Source organism: Paramisgurnus dabryanus, chromosome 1 (genome assembly GCF_030506205.2).
Source record: "Paramisgurnus dabryanus chromosome 1, PD_genome_1.1, whole genome shotgun sequence".
Classification (NCBI taxonomy): Eukaryota; Metazoa; Chordata; class Actinopteri; order Cypriniformes; family Cobitidae; genus Paramisgurnus; species Paramisgurnus dabryanus.
In genome coordinates, this window is record NC_133337.1 from 39,232,997 (window position 1) to 39,260,048 (window position 27,052).

The 27,052-nt window shown below is 37.0% G+C and overlaps 2 protein-coding genes across 2 annotated transcripts; both read right to left on the reverse strand.

Moving 5' to 3' along the window:
- Positions 1–198: 198 nt before the first annotated feature.
- Positions 199–9,477, reverse strand: fads6 (fatty acid desaturase 6). The gene is made up of 6 exons (XM_065260662.2): positions 9,120–9,477; positions 7,652–7,818; positions 5,212–5,392; positions 4,832–5,016; positions 3,426–3,605; positions 199–1,673 (listed from the first exon to the last, which is right to left on the reverse strand). Exons 1-6 carry the CDS (start codon positions 9,352–9,354, stop codon positions 1,524–1,526), a joined length of 1,098 nt encoding a protein of 365 aa, XP_065116734.1. The 5' UTR covers positions 9,355–9,477; the 3' UTR covers positions 199–1,523.
- Positions 9,478–10,773: 1,296 nt separating this feature from the next.
- On the reverse strand, positions 10,774–26,920 carry ush1gb (Usher syndrome 1Gb (autosomal recessive)). Its single transcript, XM_065260663.2, has 4 exons — positions 26,622–26,920; positions 22,173–22,623; positions 12,895–13,458; positions 10,774–12,734 (listed from the first exon to the last, which is right to left on the reverse strand). The coding sequence occupies exons 1-4, from the start codon at positions 26,783–26,785 to the stop codon at positions 12,450–12,452; spliced, it is 1,464 nt and encodes a 487-aa protein (XP_065116735.1). The 5' UTR covers positions 26,786–26,920; the 3' UTR covers positions 10,774–12,449.
- Between the last annotated feature and the right edge of the window lie 132 nt (positions 26,921–27,052).

The following is a 27,052-nucleotide window of genomic DNA, read 5'->3' on the forward strand; positions in this document are numbered from 1 at the left end:
TTATTATGCTGTGGATTATGCTAAGAGTAGCTTTATTTGGAGAAATTTCTAATAAAATTTTCCCTGTAATAAGTTTTCTTATTAATGGGGAAAAATTTAGATTTTATTTCTCTAGATATTTTACATATAATGTTAGTTGAGGATGATGCTGTTTAGCTCCAACAATGTGAAAAAAGCACAATAAAAGTCAATAAAACATTTAAATTCGGTTTATTTTTAGATTCGGTTTATTTGGTAAGTAAAATCAGTGCATAATTTTCTCTCATACAATACAAACAACACAAATTGCATTGATTTGTTTTTAAAGCTTATCCAATCTGAATGAGTTTGTTCTGAAAACAAACGATGACAAAAACTGATCCCCAATCAGTGCAGATTTGAGTCTTCATCAATACTAAACACAAACTCATTATCCATAACTATTCATAATAATAAAAAACACATGTGCATTTATTACTGTTTGATATGATCAGATCATTAAATGCATTGCTAGCGCATTATGAACATTTATTACATGTTGCTATAGGGAAGAGCTGGGTGATACTGACCAAAATTATTTTTCATATCTGCACTTTACATGCAAGGTAAAGCCTCACTTGAGAAGTCACAATCACCTTTATTAAAGACAGGGTTTTCCTCCCTGTTTGAAAATTATTTGATCTATATTTACCTTTGACACTAACAATAATATTAGATTGGCATGTCTAAGCAAACATCTTTAACAGTGTCAAGATTACGACCTGTTTCTGTGTTTGTTTTCTATATAGGCCTACATCTATACACTGTAAAAAAATTCCGTAGAAATTGCAGCTGAGTTGCCGGTAATTTACCGTAGATTTAAATTTATGTTTTTAACTGGCAACATTTTGTTCAAAGTTAAATGAACATTAAACATTTACAAGTCTTTGTCTTTATAGAGTAAAACTAAAAAAACAGCATCAAGCAAAACATTCTGGGAAACAAAATCTGAAGCAAAAAACAGAAAAAGGTTGATGATGACTTCTGGTTCCCAGAATGCTTTGCATAGGGTTGTTATTGTATAGTTTTATTCTGTAAAGATAAAGACTTGTTAATATTTAAAATTGATTGAACTTTGAGCAAATTCTTGCCAGTAAATTACATAAATGTAAATCTACGGTAAATTACCGGCAACCCAGCTGCAATAACATTGAAATTTCTACGGAATTTTTTTACAGTGTACTGTTAATGTAAATACTAGATATAAGGTATTCTGGTATTTATAAACTGAGAGCTGATTAGGGGCCACAGGTAAAAGCTACAATGCTGTACTGCCACTGATCTGATGTCAGCACACATAATGATTATTACATTCAGTAATGTTAGTCGGATAATCATTGCATATAAATGTGAGATAATACAACCATCATTTAACCGCCCTACATTCTCTTCTCATCCAATGTCCAGTCTTTCCCAAAAAAGCAGCAGTAATGAACATCATTAAATTACATTAAATGACATCTGGAATCATCTGAAAAGCCCAATTCTCATTTAGTCCGGACTCCTCACTGAACTCCAACTAGTTCAGTGATGGGAGGAGCAAAGACCATCAGCTCCTGATACTTGTGAAAGAACAGAGAGAGACGGGAGAGATAACCGTCCTCCTGATATGGCAACTTTTTCTCCTTCAAATACTGAGATACTATGGGCTTCACCTGAACCAACGAGAGAGAGAGAGAGAGAGAGAGAGAGAGAGAGAGAGAGAGAGAGAGAGAGAGAGAGAGAGAGAGAGAGAGAGAGAGAGAGAGAGAGAGAGAGAGAGAGAGAAAATGAGTGAGCTTCATCAAACAGATTAGCATTGCTAATTTTGCTGGTACCTGAGACCTGTGACAATAAAAGTCTACTACTATTATCACTATTATTGGTATTATATTTGTCCTTCTTTCAATGATTTTCTATTTTTAATTATTTATTTATTTATTCCTTTTTGATGAATTTGATTTGTACCTTTGATGCATCATTTTATACTTAAAGGATTAGTACATTTTCTTTAAAAAATCCAGATAATTTACTCACCACCATGTCATCCAAAATGTTGATGTCTTTCTTTGTTCAGTCGAGAAGAAATTATGTTTTTTCAGGAAAACATTTCAGGATTTTTCAAAGTTTAAAAGACTATAATGGACCCCAACACTTAACACCTAACTCAACACTTAACAGTTTTAATGCAGTTTAAAATTGCAGTTTCAAACGATCCAAAACGAGGCATAAGGGTCTTATCTAGCGAAACGATTGTCATTTTTGGCAAGAAAAAATGCACTTTTAAACCACAACTTCTCTTCTTCCTCCGGCTGTGTGAAGCACCAGCGGGACCTCATGTAATTGTGTAATGACGTCAAAAGGTCATGTTAGTTACATATATGAAACGCACATTTGCGGACCATTATAAACAATAAACTGACACAAAGACATTAATTAGTATCATTCGACATACAACAATGTCAGAACGGTCATCTTTCTCCACACTTGTAAACACTGGGGCGTAGTTTCGCATACGTCATCCGTGACCTCTTGACGTCATGACGTATTGCATGAGGCCGCGCTGGCACGTCACACGACTGGAGGAAGATGAGAAGTTGTGGTTTAAAAGTGAATTTTTTTCTTGCCGAAAATGACAATCATTTCGCTAGATAAGACTCTTTCGCCCTGTTTGGGATCATTTGAAACTGCCATTTTAAACTGCATTAAAACTGTTAAGTGTTGGGGTCCATTAAAGTCCATTAAAATGAGAAAAATCCTGGAATGTTTTCCTGAAAAAACATAATTTCTATTCAACTGAACAAAGAAAGACATCAACATGTTGGATGACATGGTGGTGAGTAAATTATCTGGATTTTTTAAAGAAAATTGACTTATCCTTTAATTACTTTTTAAAGGTGCAGTGTGTAATTTTAAAAAGGATCTCTTAACAGAATTGCAAAATAATATTCAAAACTATATTATCAGGGGTATAAAAGACCTTTGATAATGAACCGTTATGTGTTTATTACCTTAGAATGAGACTTTTTTATCTACATACACCGAGGGTCCTCTTACATGGAAGTCGCAATTTTTCTACAAAAGCCCTTAATGGACAAACTTTTTTTCTAAGTTGTCTCCGACGATGACATGTTTTTCTGGTGGCGGCTACCGTAGCTTCTCTATGTGTTTCAAATGTGAGGGGTGAGCAGTGGACTGAGCCGTTGGTTGCAATTCGCAACCTCACCACTAGATGCCGCTAATATTTACACACTGCACCTTTAATGCAATTATTAAAATTTTTCCTCATTCTGTTTGTTAAATGCTACAACATCAATTTGTATTTCAAAAAGACGCACACACGCATACACACACACACACACACACACACACACGCACGCGCGTGCACGCACGCACGCACGCACGCACACACACACACAAATACACACCTTTAGGCACATGTTGTCAGACAGGAATGGAAACAGGTGATGCTCCACATGACAGTTAATGAGGGAGTGACCAAAGGTCCAGTCCAGCAGAGGGTTTCTGGGTAGATTCAGCACACCGTGTGTCATCTGATAGATCCGCTTGGGCCGACACGCTGGAGAAAACATTGACAGACCGATGTGCTGCACAAACAGACACACAACAGCTGAAAATGACCAGTGTGACCTCATAAAAGACTCATATGATGTAAACATTTAACACTGGCTCACTTATAGTCCGGTTTTAGTTGTCTATCCACTGTAAGCTGGGGTAAGACAAAGTCATTTAATACAGAGACATACTTCACCTTAGGAGAACAAACATTGAGCTAAGTGTGTGATGTTAATGTGTCCTGAACGAGCTGTGAGACGCCACGAACACCACATGGATCCAAATCAAACAAAACTGATACAGGAACACATGACAATAGCGCACAACACACACACACAGTAAAACACAACATGCTAAATTTCCTCGAACCACAAACAGAGCCAAAACAAAGAACACACGCTGAGCTGCCCTTTCAAAATACTTTAAACCAGCAAAAATACTTCAGAGGATCAATACAACACTACACAGTACATTCAGTCTTTACTCTTCCTGGGAAAATCATGCTTTTCCTGCTGTTTCTGCTTTTTTCTAACAACTGAACCCATATGAACCTGCGAGCAGAAGAGGAGAGCAAAGCCGTATTGAGCGGAGATTCAGACTTCAGAGATGTAAAGTAGCTTTAAAAGTCGCTTACAGTACAGTTGAGTAATGAACCGGAGGAAATGTTGACTGTAATGTACAATGAGAATTTCCAATGTGGGGTAAGGGTTAAAGCTTGAGGCCTGGAACCAAAACATTACTGCACAGACAGCAGACGACTCCGGGCCGGATCCGCACCAAAGCTGCTGACTTGGCACGGATGAGATGCAGATCCGGCCCAGAGTTGTCTGCTGTCTGGGCAGTAATGTTTTGGTTATAGGCCTTGATCTTTGTCTGGTAACCTCGCAAACACTTTACCCATCCAAATCAAACAAAGTCGAATAAATAAATTGCCCCACCCTACACTCGCACCATTGGTTGATGCAGAAGTCATCATGTCAGAATGATTAAACGAAACAATGATTTGTAAAAGAGCAAACTCTTAAGAAAGTCCACCTACCCAATGGCATCACTTACAGTAATCTCTGCACATTAAGCAGGGAGAGAAGAAAGTGTTTCACAATCGAAAAATTGAACACGTCAACTATAAAGCACTCAGGCTCAGGTTACTCCAGGAGGAAAACAGACTTTGAATGAAAGCAACTGCAGCCGTGATGTCTGCTGTATTGAGGCGAATTACTTAACACAGGGTGAAGGTACTCTTTTGTTTGTATTTTACCTGAAAGATGTTAACATGTATGTAGGGAACGGAGAACATGGCTCGACACAGAAGCATGACGACCAGAGCGGAGCCGCAGGACAATCCGGACACGCATCTGAGCAGATAATACTGAGAGAAAAACCCCAGACATACACACAATACTGTACGTATGATCTGAAACACAGACTGACCCTTCAGCTGACCTGTAACACACAAATTAAAACACAACAGAGGAAATGTGATGATGATGATGATGGGCACAGACAGTCACATAAGAACTACACAGGTTAGATATGAAACAGCTCAATGACAAAGTTGATTGTGATTATCATGGAGGAGATATCAAAGACCCGACATCATCTATACAAAGGTGAATATGCTACACTTTTAGTCCTCACCCATGGCTACAATAGGAGTGATGATGGGCACAGCCAGCGGAGCGATAAACAGGTAGACGGATCGAGGTAGGAAGGGAATTTTCCAGGTGCTGGAGTCTCCCAAACCAATGACATTAGTGTGAGCGTGATGCATCTTGACATGAGCATGTACACCTGCTCTCGAAGAGAACGACCCACAAACCTGACAACATACACAGACTTTAACATTTACATGCATTCAAAGTCCAAAATTAGTCAAATTGTTTATACAATTTTACTTTAATTATGCTATTATATAGATAAATTGGCTGTGTCTTTAAAAAATTAATGCTGATAAATCATGATTAATTGCATACAAAATAAAAGTTTGTGTTTGCATAATATTTGTGTTAATTTAATTTAATAATTTTTATATATAATATAAATAATAAAAAATCTAAACACACACACACACACACACACACACACACACACACACACACACACACACACACACACACACACACACACACACACACACATATGTGTATATATATATATATATATATATATATATATATATATATATATATATATATATATATATATATACACACACACACCGATCAGCCATAACATTATGAACACCTGCCTAATACTTTGTAGGTCCCAGTGGCGGCTCGTGACTGCTCTTCTGAGGGGCCCAAATTCAAAATAAGTGTTCGGAGTGTCATGTGTGTTGCTCGTGTTTTCAAAATATGTCTTTGTTGTGTCATGTGAACCATGTGCATCATCTGTTTTGTCAAAATAAGTGTCTGCTGCACACGCGTCAAAACAGTTTATGATAAAAGAGATGCTCACGTTCACAAAATACACACAAGACAATCCCTTAACAGTAAACTCTTATTACGCATGAGATTATGCGAGTATCTGGCAAACGCGAGCATCTCTTTTATCATAAACCCTTTACTTCTGCAGCAGGCACTTATTTTGACAAGACACGTGATGCACTTAGGTTCACTCGAACACATATTTTGAAATGACGAACCACACACATGACGGGCGAAATACATGTTGTGACGAACTTCGCATCGAGCGCCTTCAAAAAAAGAAGTCACCGGCCGCCACTGGTAGGTCCCCTTTTTGCCATTAAAACAGCCCTGACCCATCGAGGTATGGACTCCACCAGACCTTTCTATCAGAACCAGCACTTTGTCAGCAATTTCAGCTAGCTCGTCTGTTGGATCGGACCACATGGCCCAGCTTTGCTCCCCACATGCATCAATGAGCCTTGGCCGGCCATGACCCTGTCGCCGGTTCAATGTTTTTCCTTCATTGCACCACTTTTGATAGACCACTGCAGACCGCGAACACGAGCTGCGGTTTTAAAAATGCTCTGACCCAGTCGTCTAGCCATTACAATTTGGCCCTTTACAAAGGCGCTCAGATCTTTACGCCTGCACATTTTCCCCCTACACTTGTCCTTAATGTCTAACAGCGATCCAACAGATGAGCTACTGTAGCTGAAATTGCTGAAAAAGTGAATGCTGTTTTGATAGAAAGGTCTGGTGGAGTCCATGTCTCTACGGGTCACGGCTGTTTTGGTGGCAAAAGAGAGACCTACACAATATTACCCTACTGAAAAATCCAGCTAAGAGCAGCATAAGCTGGTTTTAGCTGGTCTCCCAGCTTGGTTTTAGCTGGTATAGCAAGCTGGTCTAGCTGTGTTTTGGTCACTTTTTAAGCTGGAAGACCAGCTGACTCACCAGCTTGACCTTCTTTGCCAGGCTGGGAGGACCAGCTTAAACCAGCTACTGTCACCCTGAACAGCAAAACCCAGCTTTTCTCAATTTTTCAGTAGGGTACGGAGGTGGTCATACGGTTATGGCTGATCTGTGTTTATATACATGTAAATGTTTCTTAAATACATACATGCATGTGTGTGTATTTACGTATACAAAATAATTACACACAGTACACACACATACAGTATATTATGCAAAAAAATAATAACCGTGGGAGGTATAACAGTATCGTGTTTGTGAATTCCTTAATAATTTTATATCTGAGAATCCAGTCAGGAGGGTAAAACCGACTCTACCCGATAAAAACCTCTCTTAATGTCAATATTACGAAATCTGTCCAAAGAGCATCCACAGAAAATCTGACCTTTTGTACAAAGGTGTTAAAAATAACAATAATATTTATAGGAATCATATGAACTTTATATAGCAACAGATCAGAGGAAAGCATTACAATTCCTGAGAGGTTGAATGAACCTAATTCTGCTCATAAAAAATACATAAAAAATGTATCTCAGCCAAATACTTTCCATTTATTTGCATTTTCATGTTGCCAAGATTTAGCTGTGTGGGTTTAAAATGCATCACATTACCGAAATAAAACATGTGAATGTTGCTTCATTTTATATACAGTACGTCACCATTAATATATTATACAACAGAAAATGACTGTATCTTACTTCGATAAAGAAAACAGCCCAAAATTCAGTCCAAGCTGAAGATTCACTGAGTGCACCGTGACTGGCCAAGTGCGTCCCTTTAACGGTGATAACAGCATGTGCCACACCCATAATGATCATACCCAACAGGAAATACATCACCTCAGATGAACCTAAAAATATAAATCCTGCAGAGAGAGAAGAAGACATGAGGATAATGGTTAGACTTTAAAAGATATGAACACAACTCATTTTTTATTATGAAACAGATTGTTCAGGCCCTAAATATTGATTGGTTTATCATAATTGTGCTAAAATACACAACATAGTCACAGCTATGATATGAAGCATCTGTTCACCATTTACAGTACTGTGCACATCACTGCGTTGTTTCAATTTTCATCTTAGTCGATCTTATAGCAGAAGGATGCAACTTCTCAGAAATAGAAACAATAATGCCAATTATATTTAATTATAATGTAATTTTATAACATTTGTCACAATTAAACAGACTGAAGCTGTGTCACCGGGTTCTCCCTGAAAGATGAGTCAAATTTAAGTGCCGTGCCGAGAAACTAGATCTGCCCAATGGGACGGGAGCACCCAGATCAAACCGGACACCTTGACACCACCGCCACAGTAACTTGGATGTAAACTCTGGCAATAGTCTTTTAGAGGTTAAAAAGTTTTCTGTGTGGATCAACATTTGGCACAAATCTTATAAGACTTTGTGGGAGAGTTTCTAGTTAGTTAAAGTCAGTTAAACCACAGCTTAACCATCTGTCTTAGTGTGATCACACATTTGAAGTGCAAGAATAAACAAAGTAAACTATTTAGGCTACTTTAGCTGAAAAAATTCCCTAATAATAATAATAATAATGACATGCAATATACTAACAATGAATGTCTATCTAGACTGAAATTAGCCACTAATTCACATTTAGTCAACAGTCACACAAAACACACACCACAAAATTACAGACTGACTTTTAATATCTTTTAAATGTCTCATATAAAGAGGTTAAACATATACGCATGCACACACAAACAGCTTGCACTGACATAACTTAAAACATATCAGTGCCATCATTTTGTTTCACGATGCACACCAGTATTGTTTTTTGTAAAACAATTAAAATGTCCAAAAATAACTAAAACCTAGTCCTGGCTTAATTTAAACCCCTTCTGGGAAACTCACTCATAAAGAGGTATAATGAAAAATTCATAATGTTATTTTTTGCATTGTTACATTTTCATAATATTAAACAATTCTCACTACTGCAATAAATCCTGGAGTTTCATTATGAATTTGATTTTTTATGATATAAGAAAATGCATAAATCCCAACAAATACATACCATCATGGTCTAAACACTTCATGCAAACAATTTCACATATATGATCCCTTATGCCTAACTTTTCTCTATGTAAAACATCTTATTTTATAAATATAGTGAACATTCAGAGAGTTTATGTGTGTGTGTACCACCTGCAGGTAAAGTAAGGAAGGCTGTGATGAGGATGCTGCAGTCCAATCCTCTCTTCTCCCACCAGCTGCTCTCGCGCACACTCCTCTGTACCAGCCGCGTGAGCTCCATCATCAGAGTCTCGCGCTCTGTGTCTGCGGCCTTCCCGAGCACCTGTCCCGACTCATCGTCCCGTCCTGAGTCCCGGTATCCTCCGCGCTGCACGGTGTCTCTGCTCCTCTCCTGAATGTTCTGCATTACTCTGCGCGCGCTCAGAGGTGCATGACACAAATGCACAGAGACACACACACACCAACACACAATTCTGTCCGTGAAACAAGGTTGTGCGAGACTTGAATGCTGACTGCGCAACTCTCTCTCTCTCTCTCTCTCTCTCTCTCTCTCTCTCTCTCTCTCTCTCTCTCTCGCGTTCCCACGGCGATGCTTTTGGCAGGAGCGCGCACCGGCCCAAACGTCATTGAATCACAAGAACAACACTAAAGTATGCGCGCGCACACAAGTAATTTCTCCAGCAGCTATTTATTTTTGTTTTGTTACAATTAATTAACGTTAAATGGTTTTATGTTTATTCAATGGCGAGGCAGAAGTTTTAAACTGAGTGGACTTTGGTGAAATAGGCTGGACCTCAATGCAGTAGTGGTTAAGTTGAACACTTATTAAACTACATGGATCGAATAATTTTCGGATCAGCAAAAAAGGAGGTTCATGGGGGAAAATAAAACAAGAACGAATCATACACTGTAAAAAATTCTGTATAAACACTTTTGATCTGACCCAGCACGTGCAAGGTCCTACACACAATAGGGGACACACTCTTGATATGCTTATTAGCAAGGATCTAAACATTTAATCTTCTTTTATTAATGATGAAGCGCTATCTGAGCATTTCTGTGTTTATCAATGATATCAGAATGGCAATCAATATGGGCTCATATTGTATTCTGGTCTGTGGCACCACATCACACCAACCTCAGAATTAAGCCATTTCCTCAGAATAAAGTTAGAAGTCTTGGTGTAATCTTACTACAAAAACGTACATACAGTTAAAGGTGCAGTGTGTAATTTTTAGAAGGATTTCTTGACAGAAATGCAAAATAATATACAAAACTATATTATCAGGGGTGTGTAAAGACTTTTTGTAATGAACCATTATGTGTTTATTACCTTAGAATGGGACGTTTTTATCTACATACACCGAGGGTCCCCTTACGCGGAAGTCGCCATTTTGTGACGCCATGTTTCTACAGAAGCCCTTAACGGACAAACATTTTTACTAAGTTGTCTGCGACGATGACATGTTTTTCCGGTGGCGGCTACTGTAGCTACTCTATGTGTTTCCAAAGCAAGGGGTGAGCAATGGACTGAGCCATTGGTTGCAATTTGCAACCTCACCACTAGATTCTGCTAAAATGTACACACTGCACCTTTAAACCATAGATATTTTTGTAAGGGCTGCAATTCTCAAATCTCAAGACCACCAAACAATCACATACACACAACACTTGTGTGACTTTATAAAACATATCTCATTCTCTCCTCTCTCTTATAATCTTTCTCTTTTTCTTGGCAGCAGTATGAAGTATGAAGGGCCAAGAAGTGCAATCCAATACAACAAACACAGAAACTCTTAAAAGCGTTAAATAACTGCTCTTTCACTATTGTACTCAACTGTACTTTATTAACATTTTATCACAGCTATTCACAATTTGTCACTGAATACATTGGCATTTGGCGACCCTAAACATGTATAAGTGCCGAAGTCACATTTCAATGTTAAAATAAGAAAATGAAGCATAAAAACCTTAATTCTCATTACTGTATGCAAAACATGACATCATGTTATTTAAATGGCAGTACTTGTACATCATGATAGTTAAGGTAAAATGTGACCTGGACCCACAAGAATAAAAATTAGGGACAATCTTAACAAGTATAATAACTTTTAAAACATTAAAAGAAAAGAAGAAATAAGAAAAGTGAAGAGAAAATGAAATAAAACTCGTTTAGATTGATTTTGTTCCCAAAGACAAGAAATTTAAAGGTGGAGTGTGTAATTTTTAGAAAGATCTCTTGACAGAAATGCAAAATAATATACAAAACTATATTATTTATAAAGACCCTTTTATAATGAACTATTATGTTTTTATTACCTTAGAATGAGACGTTTTTATCTACATACACTGGAAGTCGCCATTTTGTGCCACCATGTTTCTACAGAAGCCCTTAATGGACAAACTTTTTTACTAAGCTTTCTCCGACAATGACATGTTTTTCTGGTGGCGGCTACCGTAGCTTGGTGAGCAGTGAGCAGTGGACTGAGCCGTTGGTTGCAATTTGCAACCTCACCACTAGATGTCGCTAAAATTTACACACTGCACCTTTAAGAGAAAGCTAAGACTGATAAATACTTAAACCTATAGTATAGAGAGAAGTTAGTCATGAATGAATGAGTGTATGCGCTTAAATGTGAGTGTCCTGGACAGACAGATAAAGTAACAAGAGTTATATCACCTTTCAAATGTGTCTGCCACTAAAACCTGCAGCACGGTCCCATAAATCAGCAGAGGAACAAATAATCCATAACTAATGGATCCGGTCATTAATATATCACACACTGAACTGTACATTAATAATTCAACTATACAAACATCTGATCAGGTGACACGACTATAACTGTATGACTTTATATAATGCATGATCATATCAACATAAACATCATCTGAATTCTGGACTCTTTTGTTGTGCACAAGTTGAATTAATGAATTTCCTGCATAACTTTGCCACAATAATACCTGCAATGACTTTTGGCTGGATTTCAAAACTCCATAAATACACCAAAAATGTACAATCCCAAATAAGACAGAATACATTTAAAAATATATATATATTTTAGTATTTCCAATCTATTGAGAAATGATGGACTTTTTGTGTGAACTGTACACTAAAACCATTAAATCAACAATCATGTGCATAGTTGACTTCATTCTCCAAGCATTCTCTGATAGTGTTATACAGCACGGCTGAAGCTGTAGTTTTCCTCCTCGCCACACGGGGGCGTAATTATCAAGTATATTGACCTTACAGTTCAATGAATGATTGGGTGTACAGAGAAACAGACATGTACAATGACTCTGTTCCCAAACTTATTAAGCTGCCTACACAGACAGTTCGAAAACGTTTGCCAAAAAAAAGGTTGCATCTTTTAAGGTGAAGGTAATCCCACTGTTAGAAAATCATAAAATATGGCGAATGAATCAATTGCAAATATGTTTCATTGTAGACAGCAGGCAGTAGATTCTGTATAACATACACAGAGACATTCATTCAGTGGTTCACAGCACAGTGTCCTGCATGTCTTCATCTCCGTCCAGCACACGGTTGCGTCTGCTGCAGGCGTCCAGTAGTTTTTTGCGAGGTCCCAGAGGAATGTGGATGCTGATGAGATCCTGCTCTGAACAAAGGAGCAACGCGTCCAAGTCCATTTGCTCCCGATTAAAGATGGAGATGAAGTCGGTCAAACCCTGAGACGCTAGGAAGACTTCCAAAGGAGCTGATGAAGGTTGCTGCTCATCATCCTCCTCTTCCAGACCCAGGTCTCCTTCTTCCCATGGCAAATCCTACAGGACAAAACATTAACCATTTAGATGTAAATCAAGAGATTAAGTGATTCTTATAATACAAGAAGTACAATGTTAGGTGTTGGATAAGAAAACGATCTACAATAATTTGATATGACTTAACCAGTCCAGTCAAGCCCTTTAGATTGTATATTTATACCTGTAAGTTCCTCTCTTGGAGACCCAATGAGCTGTCAACGCTGACTTCATCTAGACTGGGTGATCGCATTGGTAATCTTCCACGTAATCTGACGTTTGGTGCCCGTCCCACTGGCTCACTCCCAGCCACGCTGCCCTCATCCCGACCCATGCGAAACAGCCCATCAGTCACATAATTCCGGCGGAATACCATGGTGCCGAGTCCTGGCCGGTTAAACAGAGAGTCCCGACCCGAGTCTGTGCTAATTTCAGAGTATGCGGCGTCATACAGGCCGGGGTCACTGATCGCCCGAGAAACATTGTCTTCATCCTCTTCATCCACCCTCATGTCCTGTTTACCTGAAAACACGTTACGGATGTTGAGTCGTGGGTTTGACTGTTGTCTTGGCCCAGCGTATGTACCCTGCTTTAGAAACATCACATCATTGCCCAGCTGAAGACCAGAGAGCGAGCGAATGCTTCTTCGGCCATCCTCAGAAATCTTAAACGTTCCGTCTCCGTGTTTCTTCTTATCGAGACGCCGCTGAATCTTTGTTTTGCCTCTAGCTGTGGACTGAAGCGTTGCCTGTGGAAAAAAATGAATAGTTCACCTGCAACTAAGGGCCAGTTAACACGACAACATTTTCAAGTAAAAGTTTATGCGTTTCAAGTGTTTAGCTGTTCATTTACACATCAACAGCATTTTTTGTTTCCCGAACTTTTGAAAATGTGTTTTAACGTGCAAGTTTTTTAAAGTGACAGCTAGTTTCAATGTAAATGACAAAAACGCAAATCTGTAAAAATAGGGATTTTACGCGGTAAAAAGTTTTTTAATATTTGACATCTGTAGTACGGCTGGTAAATAATCAACTTTAAGTTTATTTATGAAGAGACACTATAAAACAATTAAACCTCAGGTGGTGTTGCTAACCCAAATTTGACTCTTAGGTGAAACTGTTTACAGACACGCAACTCTCTGTTCTCCTAATCTCTTCATCACAAAGGCTTTGGCACTGTTAGCCTTAAGGCTCACATCACTGAGTATCTGCTGAAATATATGATGTAATGTATACATATTATGTGGTTCTAAGTTGGTATTTAATATTAATGTTTAGTATTATCTTAAAGGTCATGGTGCGATGAGTAAAAAGGTCTCATTTCTATAAATCTAAGATATGATGGATTAAGGTTTAAGAACTTTGGATAGAAGATGCATTTCTTGTAGAGGTGGGGTTTTGCCTTGATATTTCTGGCTAGTTTGACCAGTTGCCAAGATACTCCTGGCTAGTTTGACCAGGTGCTCTTTAGTATCACTTGGCACAGGTCAAACTGGATTTTGACCAGGTGTTCTTTAGTATCACTTGGTACAGGTCAAACCAGATTTTGGTAGTTTTCTCAAGCTGTGTATAAAAGGTGGCCTGGCAAAACATTCTGGGAGCCATTCTGTACTCAGAAGCTCCCACACTCTGTGTTTATTCAAACCTTGGGGAGGCATCCTGTAACCAGGAGCTCCCACACTTTGTGTGTAGCCTATACAAACCTTATGGAGGCATCCTGTAACCAGGAGCTCCCACACTTTGTGTGTGTACTAAAACATCATGGAAGAAATCTTTAACAAGAATCTTCTTACACCATTTAAGGTGTATTATATTCATGATAGAAGTACTCTGTAGCCAGAGTGTCTATTACCAGGTATGACTTTGTAACTTTTGCAACTGTTGATCATTTTAATTGAAATTGAATCATATTCTGTATTATGTGATATTCTTTAAGCTGGAACCTGCCTGGTATAATAAATTGTTATTCATTTTAATTCTTCATAAATTGTATTGATTTATTTTAATTCTTTCAGAAATTATTATGACTAGTAGATTAGAAGGAGTCTGGTATTACCGCAAGATTATTCTGTCAGGATATGATCACACTGGTGTTTTGATGTTCGAATGGAGCATGGGGCACATTCATTAAAACTCTCAGATTTATGTCTATCACCTGCCTTAGCAAGTTGCATGAGCGCTAAACTAAATTAATTATTTTTATGATCGGAGCAAGCATGGAGCGGCCCGACATAAAAATATTAGTTTTCCCGGCAACCTCTGACTAAGATCAGACTGACAATCTTGTGTCCGTGAGATATACACAACGGCCGGCGTATACTCTGTGCGATACCGGGTCCCTAATGAACGAATAACTAAGACTATGGGAATTTATAAATAATCAAACATATAAATTATGATCAACAGATAATTGGAATAATACACTAAATTCTTACTATATTAAATTGGAGTCAGATTATAATTTAACCACAGAGGTCAAAGAAACAAATTAAATAAATTGAATTATTCTTCTAGAAGCGCTAAAGGAAAACGAGAACACGAGACCCCTTCTCCCCATGCCATTGGACTCCGTCGTTGGACCAGTGGGTGGCGTCTTACAGCTTGGTGATCCCGACGTGATGACGTATACCACAGGTGACGTAATTCTGGTGACGTAGTACACCCGAAAAAGTGACGTGGTACTCCAGGAAGCTTTCCGGCGCGACATTTCAACCATAACAGAGGATTCCATTCATCGCAAAATAGGAGGTTTAAACGTCTACTTTTTGTCTGCAGCTGTGTTGGTAAGTTGATTTTATTTGCCTATTAGAAATGTTGAGGGTGAACATAAACGCACCCGTATATGTTTTAGAATGGGACGGTAAACTCAGTGAAAGTCCGGAGAAATCCGGTGGGGCAAAAGAATTAAAAAACAACACCGCTGTCAGGGATATAACGTTAACAATGACAGTGCAGATAATGAAATAATATACTAACTCGCGCTCCGAATCAAACATCTTCTCTTGCGTTTACACTCGGAAGGAGTGAATAGCCTATTACATGGACTAATGACTAAATGTTATCGCGGTACATGACGAAAAGTCGTAAATTTGAGTCTAAAAGTGGAAATATTGCCGTGGCGATTATCTATTTGCTCCGTGAAGCGATCGTGCAACTATGTCGGTAACCCATAAAGTATTAGCGAATATCCGTGAATAATAAAGTCAGTCGGATGAGATGAGAAAACTCCGTGCCCAAGTCGATGCGTCCATGAATGTAAACAAAGCTGCGCAAAACAGGCGATAATAACTCTGTTAATGGAAATAATGTTACACAGCATGACAACAGCAGTGTAGATGAGGATAAATCCCCTTTGTTAGCAAATCAAATTTCTTTTGTTTGGTAAAGCAACAAAAGATAAACTTAAAATGGATTAACATCTTCCAAATTTTATGCTGGTTCTCAAATAAGGGTAAACATTGAATACTACAGTGTAAGTTAATGTGTTTGCATATGAGAAGTGAATTTTGGGTTTACATGATTGATATGACAAGAGCAAAGGTTCATATTAGTCTTTTTAAGATCATTAAATGCTGCAAACGTCAGTATACTAACTATGCCTGATGAGTTAAGGAGATAAGTAAATTTGTGAGTGAATCTCATAAAGAACACTCAGGATTGGAATGGAATAAGTAAATCTTAAAACTTCTAAATTATTGCAGAATTCTCATTGTGAAATAAGGTAAATTGAGCTAAAGCTTTAACTGATGCACAGAAAAATAATGATGAAACTGTTCTTACAATTGTCAATAAAACACATGTGATCTTATCTCACTGATAAAGAATTACCACTGAGATCAAAGGGCTTAACCCCCTCTCAGAAAGTATGTGCTGTTTCTCCTTGTTTCAAGGTAAAAATGTTTAGCTTTGTTGTAACAAATAAAATACATCATTATTTTCTGTGAATCAATCAAAATGATGTAATGCTATGATTAACATCATGATATTCAGTACAGTTTAGTCAGCACTGTTAAAAGTTCTAGGCTTAGTCCTTTCTTTATGATATTAGGAGAATTGTCAAATAAACAATTTAGTCCAGTTGTCTAGAGATTGTTGAAGCTGAGTCTTTGTTCTCTATGAGATTGTGGAAATTGTTAATGAGCAATTTGTTGTCTAATTGTCTAAAGATTGTGAAAGTCATAAAATAGAGCTTATAGCTGAGTCTTGAAATCACGGCAGAAATACAGAATTCCTGTTTAAATTGAATCAGTCAGAGCTAAAAGTCTTTTTACACTTCCGTATGTATTCAGGGTGAAAGTTTGAATTTTAAAATTTAAAGCAAAAGTTTGTGTTTTACACCCTATTCCTTGATTACTTTTTATATTCACAACAGAGAGCTGTTGTTAGTGGAAATGTTAATGCACAGGAACATGTTCTCAATTTTGCAAATTTACTATCATTCTTGAAGCCCTTGAGACCAGTAATAAAATTATTTTAATGAATATTATTTTAATTTAATGTAATTTATATTATAATCATATTATAATATACATTATATTATAATGGCCAGACAGGCCTAATATGGTGAAAAATGATGCATTACATGCATTTCAAACTTACATGATTTAAGACCCACAAAAAGGCCCAGGGAATATTAAGATTAAAATTTATTTGGTCCACTATCTCGTGCCAAAACGGGGGTATGTGTATGCTTTTGCTTGCTTGTTGCTTTGTTTTTTGTTTTTTGCTTTGCAGGAACACGGAAAATATTATGGCACAAGATAGCAAACCAAACAACTCTTTTATAAGTTTAAAACATCAACTTAAAATTGAATCTGATCAGTCAATGTACTTTTATAGTTGGTTAAAACTGTGGGAAATATTAAATCATCAGAAATTACAGTCCTACAGGTCACAGAGATGTGAAAAGTTTAAAAGTATGTACCTTAAACAGACATCACAGCAGTTAAACATGTGAGCTGACGGTACTGAGAACAACTCAGAGTAAAGCCATTTAAGTTTAAGATTAAAATTAAAGTTAATCCAGAAATTTCCCCAGCAAAACTGGGATTTCTTATGCTCACAGTTTAAATGCAAGTGCAGTTTATGGTGCTATACACTCAGACTATACTGAAACAACATAGTCAAATATAACAGAAAATACCCAATTTAATCTGGCCTCTGAAATTAATTTGCAGAAAGTAATGATAAAAATCTTCTTAACAGGAAGAATTTACAACCTAATGCTGTCGTTGACAGCTGTGTGGTAGTGACATCAGTAGAAACTAAAGATAATGCCATGTCTTAATGCAAATTGACCAAAGTTTAGAAATGCATGTTTCTTTGTCTGTTATCTTAACATCTTCCCTTTCAGGTGGATCTCTATGACTCCTTAAGAGTCCAGATACTAGAGATGTACTGTATCTGAACCTAAATACAGGCATAAACCTGAAATGCATGGGGAGGTGGGTGTGATAATACTTTAAGGGGTCATACACATCTCACAGTAATAAACTACTATATTCATTATATGACCTCCCGATGTAGCATCGGAACTAAAATTGTGCAACACAGATTACTTTAAGTTAGAATCCACCCACTCCCAGGCATGAACATTTAATGCATATATTTTCACCATTGAAACAACATAACACTGTTACCTGGTATAAGTTTTAAAACTATCCAGGCTGAAAACATCACACAGATGTATGAGTAATGACTAAGAATCCAAACTCTAGAGTTTGTCATACATACAAAACCATTTAGCATCTCACACATAGGAAATCAAAGAGCTTCTCATGGTGCTAATTTTATTTTTAATATAAAAACTATGTTTGCATTTTTCTTTTGAACTACGTGAAATGTTACAGTGTACATAGGACATATGCATGGTTATAGTCACAAATTAAGGTTTTTGTCTCTGATTGTATAAATAAAAGGTAGAAACTCTACCTGAAACTCTAAATGAGACCTATTTGAGAATAAGAAAGTGAAGAATTAAGCCATTTGATGTGGTTGCAAACATGTCTAATGACATTCCAAACTTTAAAAAATGGTTAGATCTGAAGTGCACTTCTATTGATCAACCAAATGATTCTCAATCAGACTTCTAACCATTGAATGTGACTTTGCCAACGTATATGTATAGAATTTGTGAACAATGGTTAAATAAGAAATTCAGAATCTGTTTGTGTAAGTTTTTTTAGGTATGTTTTAATTTGCTTTACTGAAGTTTTAGATCTACATGGTTAACTTGCATTTCAGTGTTCTGAACTAATAATATGGTTATTAAAATATATCATATTATATATATACCTTAGTATAAATATCTGTATTTTATATACATATAATTACATGTATTTGTATTATATATGAATAGTATTGTTATTATATGCTTTAATGATGTATACCACTGGTAAATATGCCAGTTAAAAACTTTTGCCACTCTTCCTTTAAAATACACAGATTATATCAAAATTCCACTCTATACAAGAGATGCATAGTAGAGAAGAAATTGGTATTTAAATGGGATCATCTTATGGGAAATTACCTTGAAAAGAGAAATAAGACCTTTTACCATTCGCACCTATTAGTATGAAACTTCTAATAATGTCATTTGTTTTTGTAATTTTCACAACCATATTCTTGCAATGAAAGTCAAGTTCTTCAGTGTTCAGCTATTGCATGATCATGTGTTTGATGTTCTTCAGATGTCCCACATACAGTGGTGCATTGTCAGTGTGAGGAATTCCTTCACCTATGGAGGTCTGACTATTCTACAAAAAAAATAACCTTCTGCCAATAGGTTACAGAGGACTTTTCAAAATGTCAGATAAATATCCTGGGGAGGATCCCGTTAGACACACGTCTCTCCGTGGTGGGGAGACACTTTCAACGAACACAGCACACAGTCATTGACTGACACCATGAATTTGGTGCAACAGACGATTCTACAGACTGAGTACCATCTCAACCAGGCTAAGGTAGAAACAAACCTGGCCAAAGGAACAGCAAAGATTTTGTCAAGTTCATCTATTCGCTTTGCACAGTATGTATACACTTGGTGGGACTGGATGTTTCGTGGGTGTGTGATTGGCAGTGGACTTGTGTTTGCTGGTATTTCAGGTCCACAATTCGCTTACGGACATCTGCCAATGCTGCTATCACCTCTGCTATCAACAGAGACTGTTGCAATAACAAAAAACACACAAGGATTTGAATATGACCAGCAATGGCCCTTATGGACTATTTTTCAATTGCCCCAAAAGGGCCAGGGGAGGAATTGTAGTACGGCTGGTAAATAATCAACTTTAAGTTTATTTATGAAGAGACACTATAAAACAATTAAACCTCAGGTGGTGTTGCTAACCCAAATTTGACTCTTAGGTGAAACTGTTTACAGACACGCAACTCTCTGTTCTCCTAATCTCTTCATCACAAAGGCTTTGGCACTGTTAGCCTTAAGGCTCACATCACTGAGTATCTGCTGAAATATATGATGTAATGTATACATATTATGTGGTTCTAAGTTGGTATTTAATATTAATGTTTAGTATTATCTTAAAGGTCATGGTGCGATGAGTAAAAAGGTCTCATTTCTATAAATCTAAGATATGATGGATTAAGGTTTAAGAACTTTGGATAGAAGATGCATTTCTTGTAGAGGTGGGGTTTTGCCTTGATATTTCTGGCTAGTTTGACCAGTTGCCAAGATACTCCTGGCTAGTTTGACCAGGTGCTCTTTAGTATCACTTGGCACAGGTCAAACTGGATTTTGACCAGGTGTTCTTTAGTATCACTTGGTACAGGTCAAACCAGATTTTGGTAGTTTTCTCAAGCTGTGTATAAAAGGTGGCCTGGCAAAACATTCTGGGAGCCATTCTGTACTCAGAAGCTCCCACACTCTGTGTTTATTCAAACCTTGGGGAGGCATCCTGTAACCAGGAGCTCCCACACTTTGTGTGTAGCCTATACAAACCTTATGGAGGCATCCTGTAACCAGGAGCTCCCACACTTTGTGTGTGTACTAAAACATCATGGAAGAAATCTTTAACAAGAATCTTCTTACACCATTTAAGGTGTATTATATTCATGATAGAAGTACTCTGTAGCCAGAGTGTCTATTACCAGGTATGACTTTGTAACTTTTGCAACTGTTGATCATTTTAATTGAAATTGAATCATATTCTGTATTATGTGATATTCTTTAAGCTGGAACCTGCCTGGTATAATAAATTGTTATTCATTTTAATTCTTCATAAATTGTATTGATTTATTTTAATTCTTTCAGAAATTATTATGACTAGTAGATTAGAAGGAGTCTGGTATTACCGCAAGATTATTCTGTCAGGATATGATCACACTGGTGTTTTGATGTTCGAATGGAGCATGGGGCACATTCATTAAAACTCTAAGATTTATGTCTATCACCTGCCTTAGCAAGTTGCATGAGCGCTAAACTAAATTAATTATTTTTATGATCGGAGCAAGCATGGAGCGGCCCGACATAAAAATATTAGTTTTCCCGGCAACCTCTGACTAAGATCAGACTGACAATCTTGTGTCCGTGAGATATACACAACGGCCGGCGTATACTCTGTGCGATACCGGGTCCCTAATGAACGAATAACTAAGACTATGGGAATTTATAAATAATCAAACATATAAATTATGATCAACAGATAATTGGAATAATACACTAAATTCTTACTATATTAAATTGGAGTCAGATTATAATTTAACCACAGAGGTCAAAGAAACAAATTAAATAAATGGAATTATTCTTCTAGAAGCGCTAAAGGAAAACGAGAACACGAGACCCCTTCTCCCCATGCCATTGGACTCCGTCGTTGGACCAGTGGGTGGCGTCTTACACATCCATAACAACAATGGACTGTGTTTAACGCATCTCCAAAAAAAGTTACAAAATTTTGCTGCTTTATATTCCACGGTCACCACCATAGTAATAAATCACCTCATCGTTCACCCAAACAAAATCGCTTGATGCTTTCGTTTCTTTACAAAGTAATATCGCCAACTACTGGCCTGGCACGCAAAATACTGCAATTTTAGAGATTTTTGTGGATCCGTGTAAATGCAAAGTGTTTTACTAACAATAGCTGTGTTTCCATTGCAGATTTGCACAAAACTTTAGCGCTATTTTCTATGTGTTGACAAAAGACTATTAGGATATTATGGCGTTTCTATTAATCGATGATATGCGACCGAAGCATACTTTTTCCTCTCGCGATCCCGTTGACTGATGTTGGTAGATTTACTAGCACATCAACTGCACTAGGAGTTATTTTAACCGAAAGAGACAGAATTATACAAACATGAATGCCAAGGAAAGCCCCTTATACTTAGGAGCGGCAATGTATAAGTGTTTATTGGAGGTAATAGTACATTATTTTAAATCAACCAAAAACAAAAAAGTGTCCAAATATCGGCCTCTGCAATATATTGGCCTATCACTACTTCATACCTGTGAGTACGTCATATTGGGGTCAAGGTTGTTGAACTGGGGGATCTTGCGGCTCAACGTGCTGCCAAAACTGCTGTAGCTCATGGTGTCTAACGCGTCGGTCGCAGCCGTCTCTCTCAAGAAGCGTTTCTCCATGCGCTCGTGATGTCTGCGCTGAAGCTTCTCACAGTTCCTGATGCGTTTCTCTGCGTTACGAAAGCCACGGTCCTTCAGTTTGCTCACCAGCTTGGGGTTGATGGTGATCTGCTTGGCGGCGATGGAGTCCAGGTATCTCACGCATTCCATGTGTCCTCTGGTAGCCGCCATGTCGAGCGGCGTGTGGTAGTCGTTGTCCAAGCACCAGACGTTTGCGCCGAACGACACCAGAAATGACAGGCAGTTTAAATGGCCATTAGCTGCAGCCAGATGAAGAGGAGTATTTCCCCAAATATCACATTTGTCTGGATCTCCTCTGGGGCAGAAACACAGAAATGATTATGATGTCTGAATGTCTTGACCACCAACTCTAACCATGATGTATATTTAATGTTTCTTAATAATTCAGGCAAACACCGATATCTACAGAGCAAACGATGGCTTGAATTTGACATGCAAACAGTTTTTTTGCATGAACTGCTTATTTTCATAAGTTGTGCAACATTTGTTCTGAGCACTACACCTACAGTAATCCAAATAACTTTGTCTTTAATTTTTCATTACCTACAAGAATTTTATGTTCAAGCAAACAAAAGGATCTAAGTCAAAACATATTTACCATTCATGTGGGTACACTGTGTGAATCATGTGTGTGTGTGTGTGTGTTCTGGTAAGGTGTTAATCTGAATAAGTAACATGATGCTTTGGAGATCACTTACCAACTGTAACATGTTACATATGACTAAACCCACTGACACATCGTGTAGACTCATGAGGACATTTAAAACCATGCACTCATCACTTGAACCTTCAACCACCAGCATTTTACAAATACCTTTAACAGAAATTTCTATTGCATTTGTTTCATGCATGATGCATTCATTTAATTTTTATTATTTGGCTGAACGATCAACACCGAAGAGCCCAACAGCATTTCCCACATTTTGCAGATGATATCAAATGACATCATACAAACCAACTTTGTTGTTTTTTCCACATTTAAAAGGAAAATTTTCATTACCACAACGTGTCCATGACTGGATATGCGTTCTTTGACATGGAAATATTTATAATTAAAAAATCTAAAAAAGAAAAAGCTTCAGTGCATGTTATACTATAAACATTTACAGTAAAGAAACATGTGGTATTTGATGATCATTGGTAAATGTAGAGACAGTAATAAGGTATATAAATGTGTCCAAGACCAATTTTCTCATCCTCCGCAACAATTTTTAATCATTATTTAAGCCCATTAAAAAAAAAAAAAATGTTGGAAGGGACATAATTGACTGTGACACCCAAGATGGCTACCAGGTAAGCAGTTCTTATTTTTTCTCTCTAGACAAAAGTTGAAATTTTGTTTGTCATAGCCATATCTACACAACTTTTTATTTCTCATTACCGAAACATGAGTTTGTAAATGCATATATTTAATGTAATATCATGATGCGGTAATGATAATTTTTGATAATGATAGTCTAAAAATTTTAATAATTCTATAGGAAATATGTTTAAATCCTTTTAAAATAATGGCTATAGTAAGTTCAGACCTTAATCTTATGTGTGCAAAAAAATCTGATGCAGGACACTTTCTAAATCTGGATTTCGTGAGAATCACCCATAAATATGACATCTACTGTAGCTTTACAAAAGACTGCAAAAAAGCACTTGTGGTTGGCCACATAGTTGATCCGAAATGAAACAGAAGCCGAAAATGTGCTGTGGTGTGTAACTGTGCTGACATTTAAGTGGAAATGCCAACAGCAGGCGACACATAGAGAACAAATTGTCCTATTTCATCATGTTGACCTTTAAGTGCAATAAACACATCTCTACCTTATTCTCTCTGCCCATGAAGTATAACCTCTCCTTTCATCTCCTCACACTTATGGAAGCTCACAAACACACTCAAGATCTTTACTATAGTGAACACCGGCAACAATGTAAATCTATATCACATTTATAAAAGATAAACTGACGGTACAGACAAGCGTACTCATGATAAGGCCACAGACAGACACAAAAAAATCTCCAGACCCTGAAATTTATATTCATTTAAGATCTAGCCTTTATAGAGTAATGCTCCTGTTTTTGTCAATATACAAATCTGCCCCATAGGACATATTCAGAGTCTTATTGTGCAAAATTTATGTCTGAAAAAAAGAAGATGAGTAATACGAGAGACTGAAGTGAACATGGTTTGTATTTACAGATTGGGTTTGGTGTTACAGTGAGACGTGAAGCTGATCAGAGAACAGTGAGGTTGATCACAGAGCAGAACATTTAACTTCCATTATTAACCCCGTCATGAGATAAGAGGCAGGTTATTTAGATCTCATTACCTAATGAATTGCAAATAAAACAACACCACTGATCTGGTGTGAGCTGTTTAAAACATCAGAACAAGAACATATAGAGAATATATTTGAATAAAAATCTATAGGGATGCATAACGATTAATAGCAACTAATCATTTACAAAATACAAGTTTTGTTTACATCATATTAGATATGTGTGTAGGCTACTGTGTGTAATAATTCTGTATAAAAATACACACACATGCATGTACATATGTAAGAAATATTCACATGTGTATATACATTTTTATATTTATATAAATTCTTAATATATAATTTTTTCCCTTAGAATTATACATGTATGTGTGTATTCTGCAATTAAATGTTATGCAGCTTTAAAAAGTTGCATATTATATTAACATAAATCACCCAATAAAGCTTGAGAAGGCCACAGAATAGAGATTTCATTGTCCTGAGTGACCTTTATGCAAATTAGCCTGGAGCAATAAAAATGCAAATGAATAAAACCAGATATCCATCAGTCTTGATAGATGTAATACCTCAAAGAACACTGAAGCACCATCCTGCTAATGAAACTCTCTCTATAAATCTGAACATCAAATAACCAGACCTGTACAGGTCACATATAACATTACAATTTATAAACTCTAAAAGTGAACACTTTTAGCCAAAACAACAAGCATGATTTTAGCCTGATGTGTAATGAGAGGCTTTTGTAAGGGTCACAATTAATGTTTAATTCTTTATTTCTTTACAAAACCATATACTAGTTCAGTTAACTGTATTCCTCTCTAATGCATAGACTCTTTTAAATCAAACATGGTCTTACCTTAGTTCATATTACTTCTATCCATCTATCTATCAACAACATGGTACTAAAATACTACCACATAGCATTAGACTACAGTCATGTACAGAAATCATTGTATAAGTATTGTACCATACCCAAAACCCTGTAAACAAAAGTTTTGTTGGAATAAAAGTCATTAATGTAGCACCAAGACTTTTTGTTGAACCTGAGGTGATGCAAAGAACCATTAAACACGTAGGCTATATCATGTACAATAAAAATGTATGAAAATAAAAACAAAGTATTCGGCTGATTTCTAATCCGATGAAAATGTATTATAACCAACATTTTACCCTGGACCACAAAACCAGTCTTGAGTCACACAGGTATATTTGTAGCAAAAACCAAAAATACATTGTATGGGTCAAAATTATTATTAAATTTTTATTTTATGTCACAAATCATTAGGATATTAAGTAAAGATTATGTTTCATGAAGATATTTTGTAAATCCGCAAGCATATCAAAATTATTTCTGTAAATGTATGCAGTGCTAATGACATCATTTGGAGAACCTTAAAGGCAATTTTCTCAATATTTTGATTTTTTATAACCTTTTTTTATACTAGATTTTTATAGTTAGTTGTATCTCGGCCAAATGTTGTCACAAACTATACATTAATGAAAAGCTTTTTCAACCAACTTTGTAGTCTCAATCTCAAAAAATTGACCCTATAATGACTTGTTTTGTGGGGTAACATATAACATACAGTAAATGTTTGGGGTTTAAGACAGTCCATGCATAAAACAAAAAAAATAACAACAGATTTTATTTGTCAATATTTTTTATATTTTTAAACTACTGTAGATGGTCTTAACCATTGGTATTGGTTTCATTTAAAATGTTTTTAACAACAAATTTGTTTTCCAATAGACCCTAAACTGAAGTTTTACAGATCGTTATCATACATAAAGCTTTAATAACATCTTTCTTATCAGTTTTATTATTTAAGAGGGAACATACCACAAGAATTTTGCTTTTTTTAAATGATAAATGTGACACAAAACTTGAGGATCTCTTGGAGGCCCCATTATTTATAATAAAGTGGTAATAAATATGTACAATAATATGTTTGATATTAACATCAATAAAAGTATTTAAATATGATGTAGTAGGTCTATGTCTAAAATAAGGTGTATGTCTTACCCTCTCCCCACCACCAGTCTCAGCGCGTCCAGGTTACCGTGGTGAGCGGCCCAGAGCGTCGGCGTCATTCCGTCATCATCCGGAGCGTTGAGATCTTTACGCGTCGCCTCTTTCAGCAGCTCCAGGTATCCGTCGCGAGCCGCCTGGTGATATTTATCGTTCATGGCGGCGGCTGGACGCGTTATCCCGGATCACTGAGGTTCATTTGGCGCGTGTTTTCCCCGCGGGATTCACGTGCGCTGCCCGCGACTCGGACAGAGCAACTGAGAGCTCGAGCGGTTGCTAGGGGAGGCTTCCAGGATGACCACGCCCACTTCCGCCTGAGATCACACACCTGAGATATGAGACCACAGAGCTGCGATGACAGATCTTTTTGGGGGATTTAAATTGGCCTTTAGTTTGCACTTACAATAATAACTAAAGTTATTGAG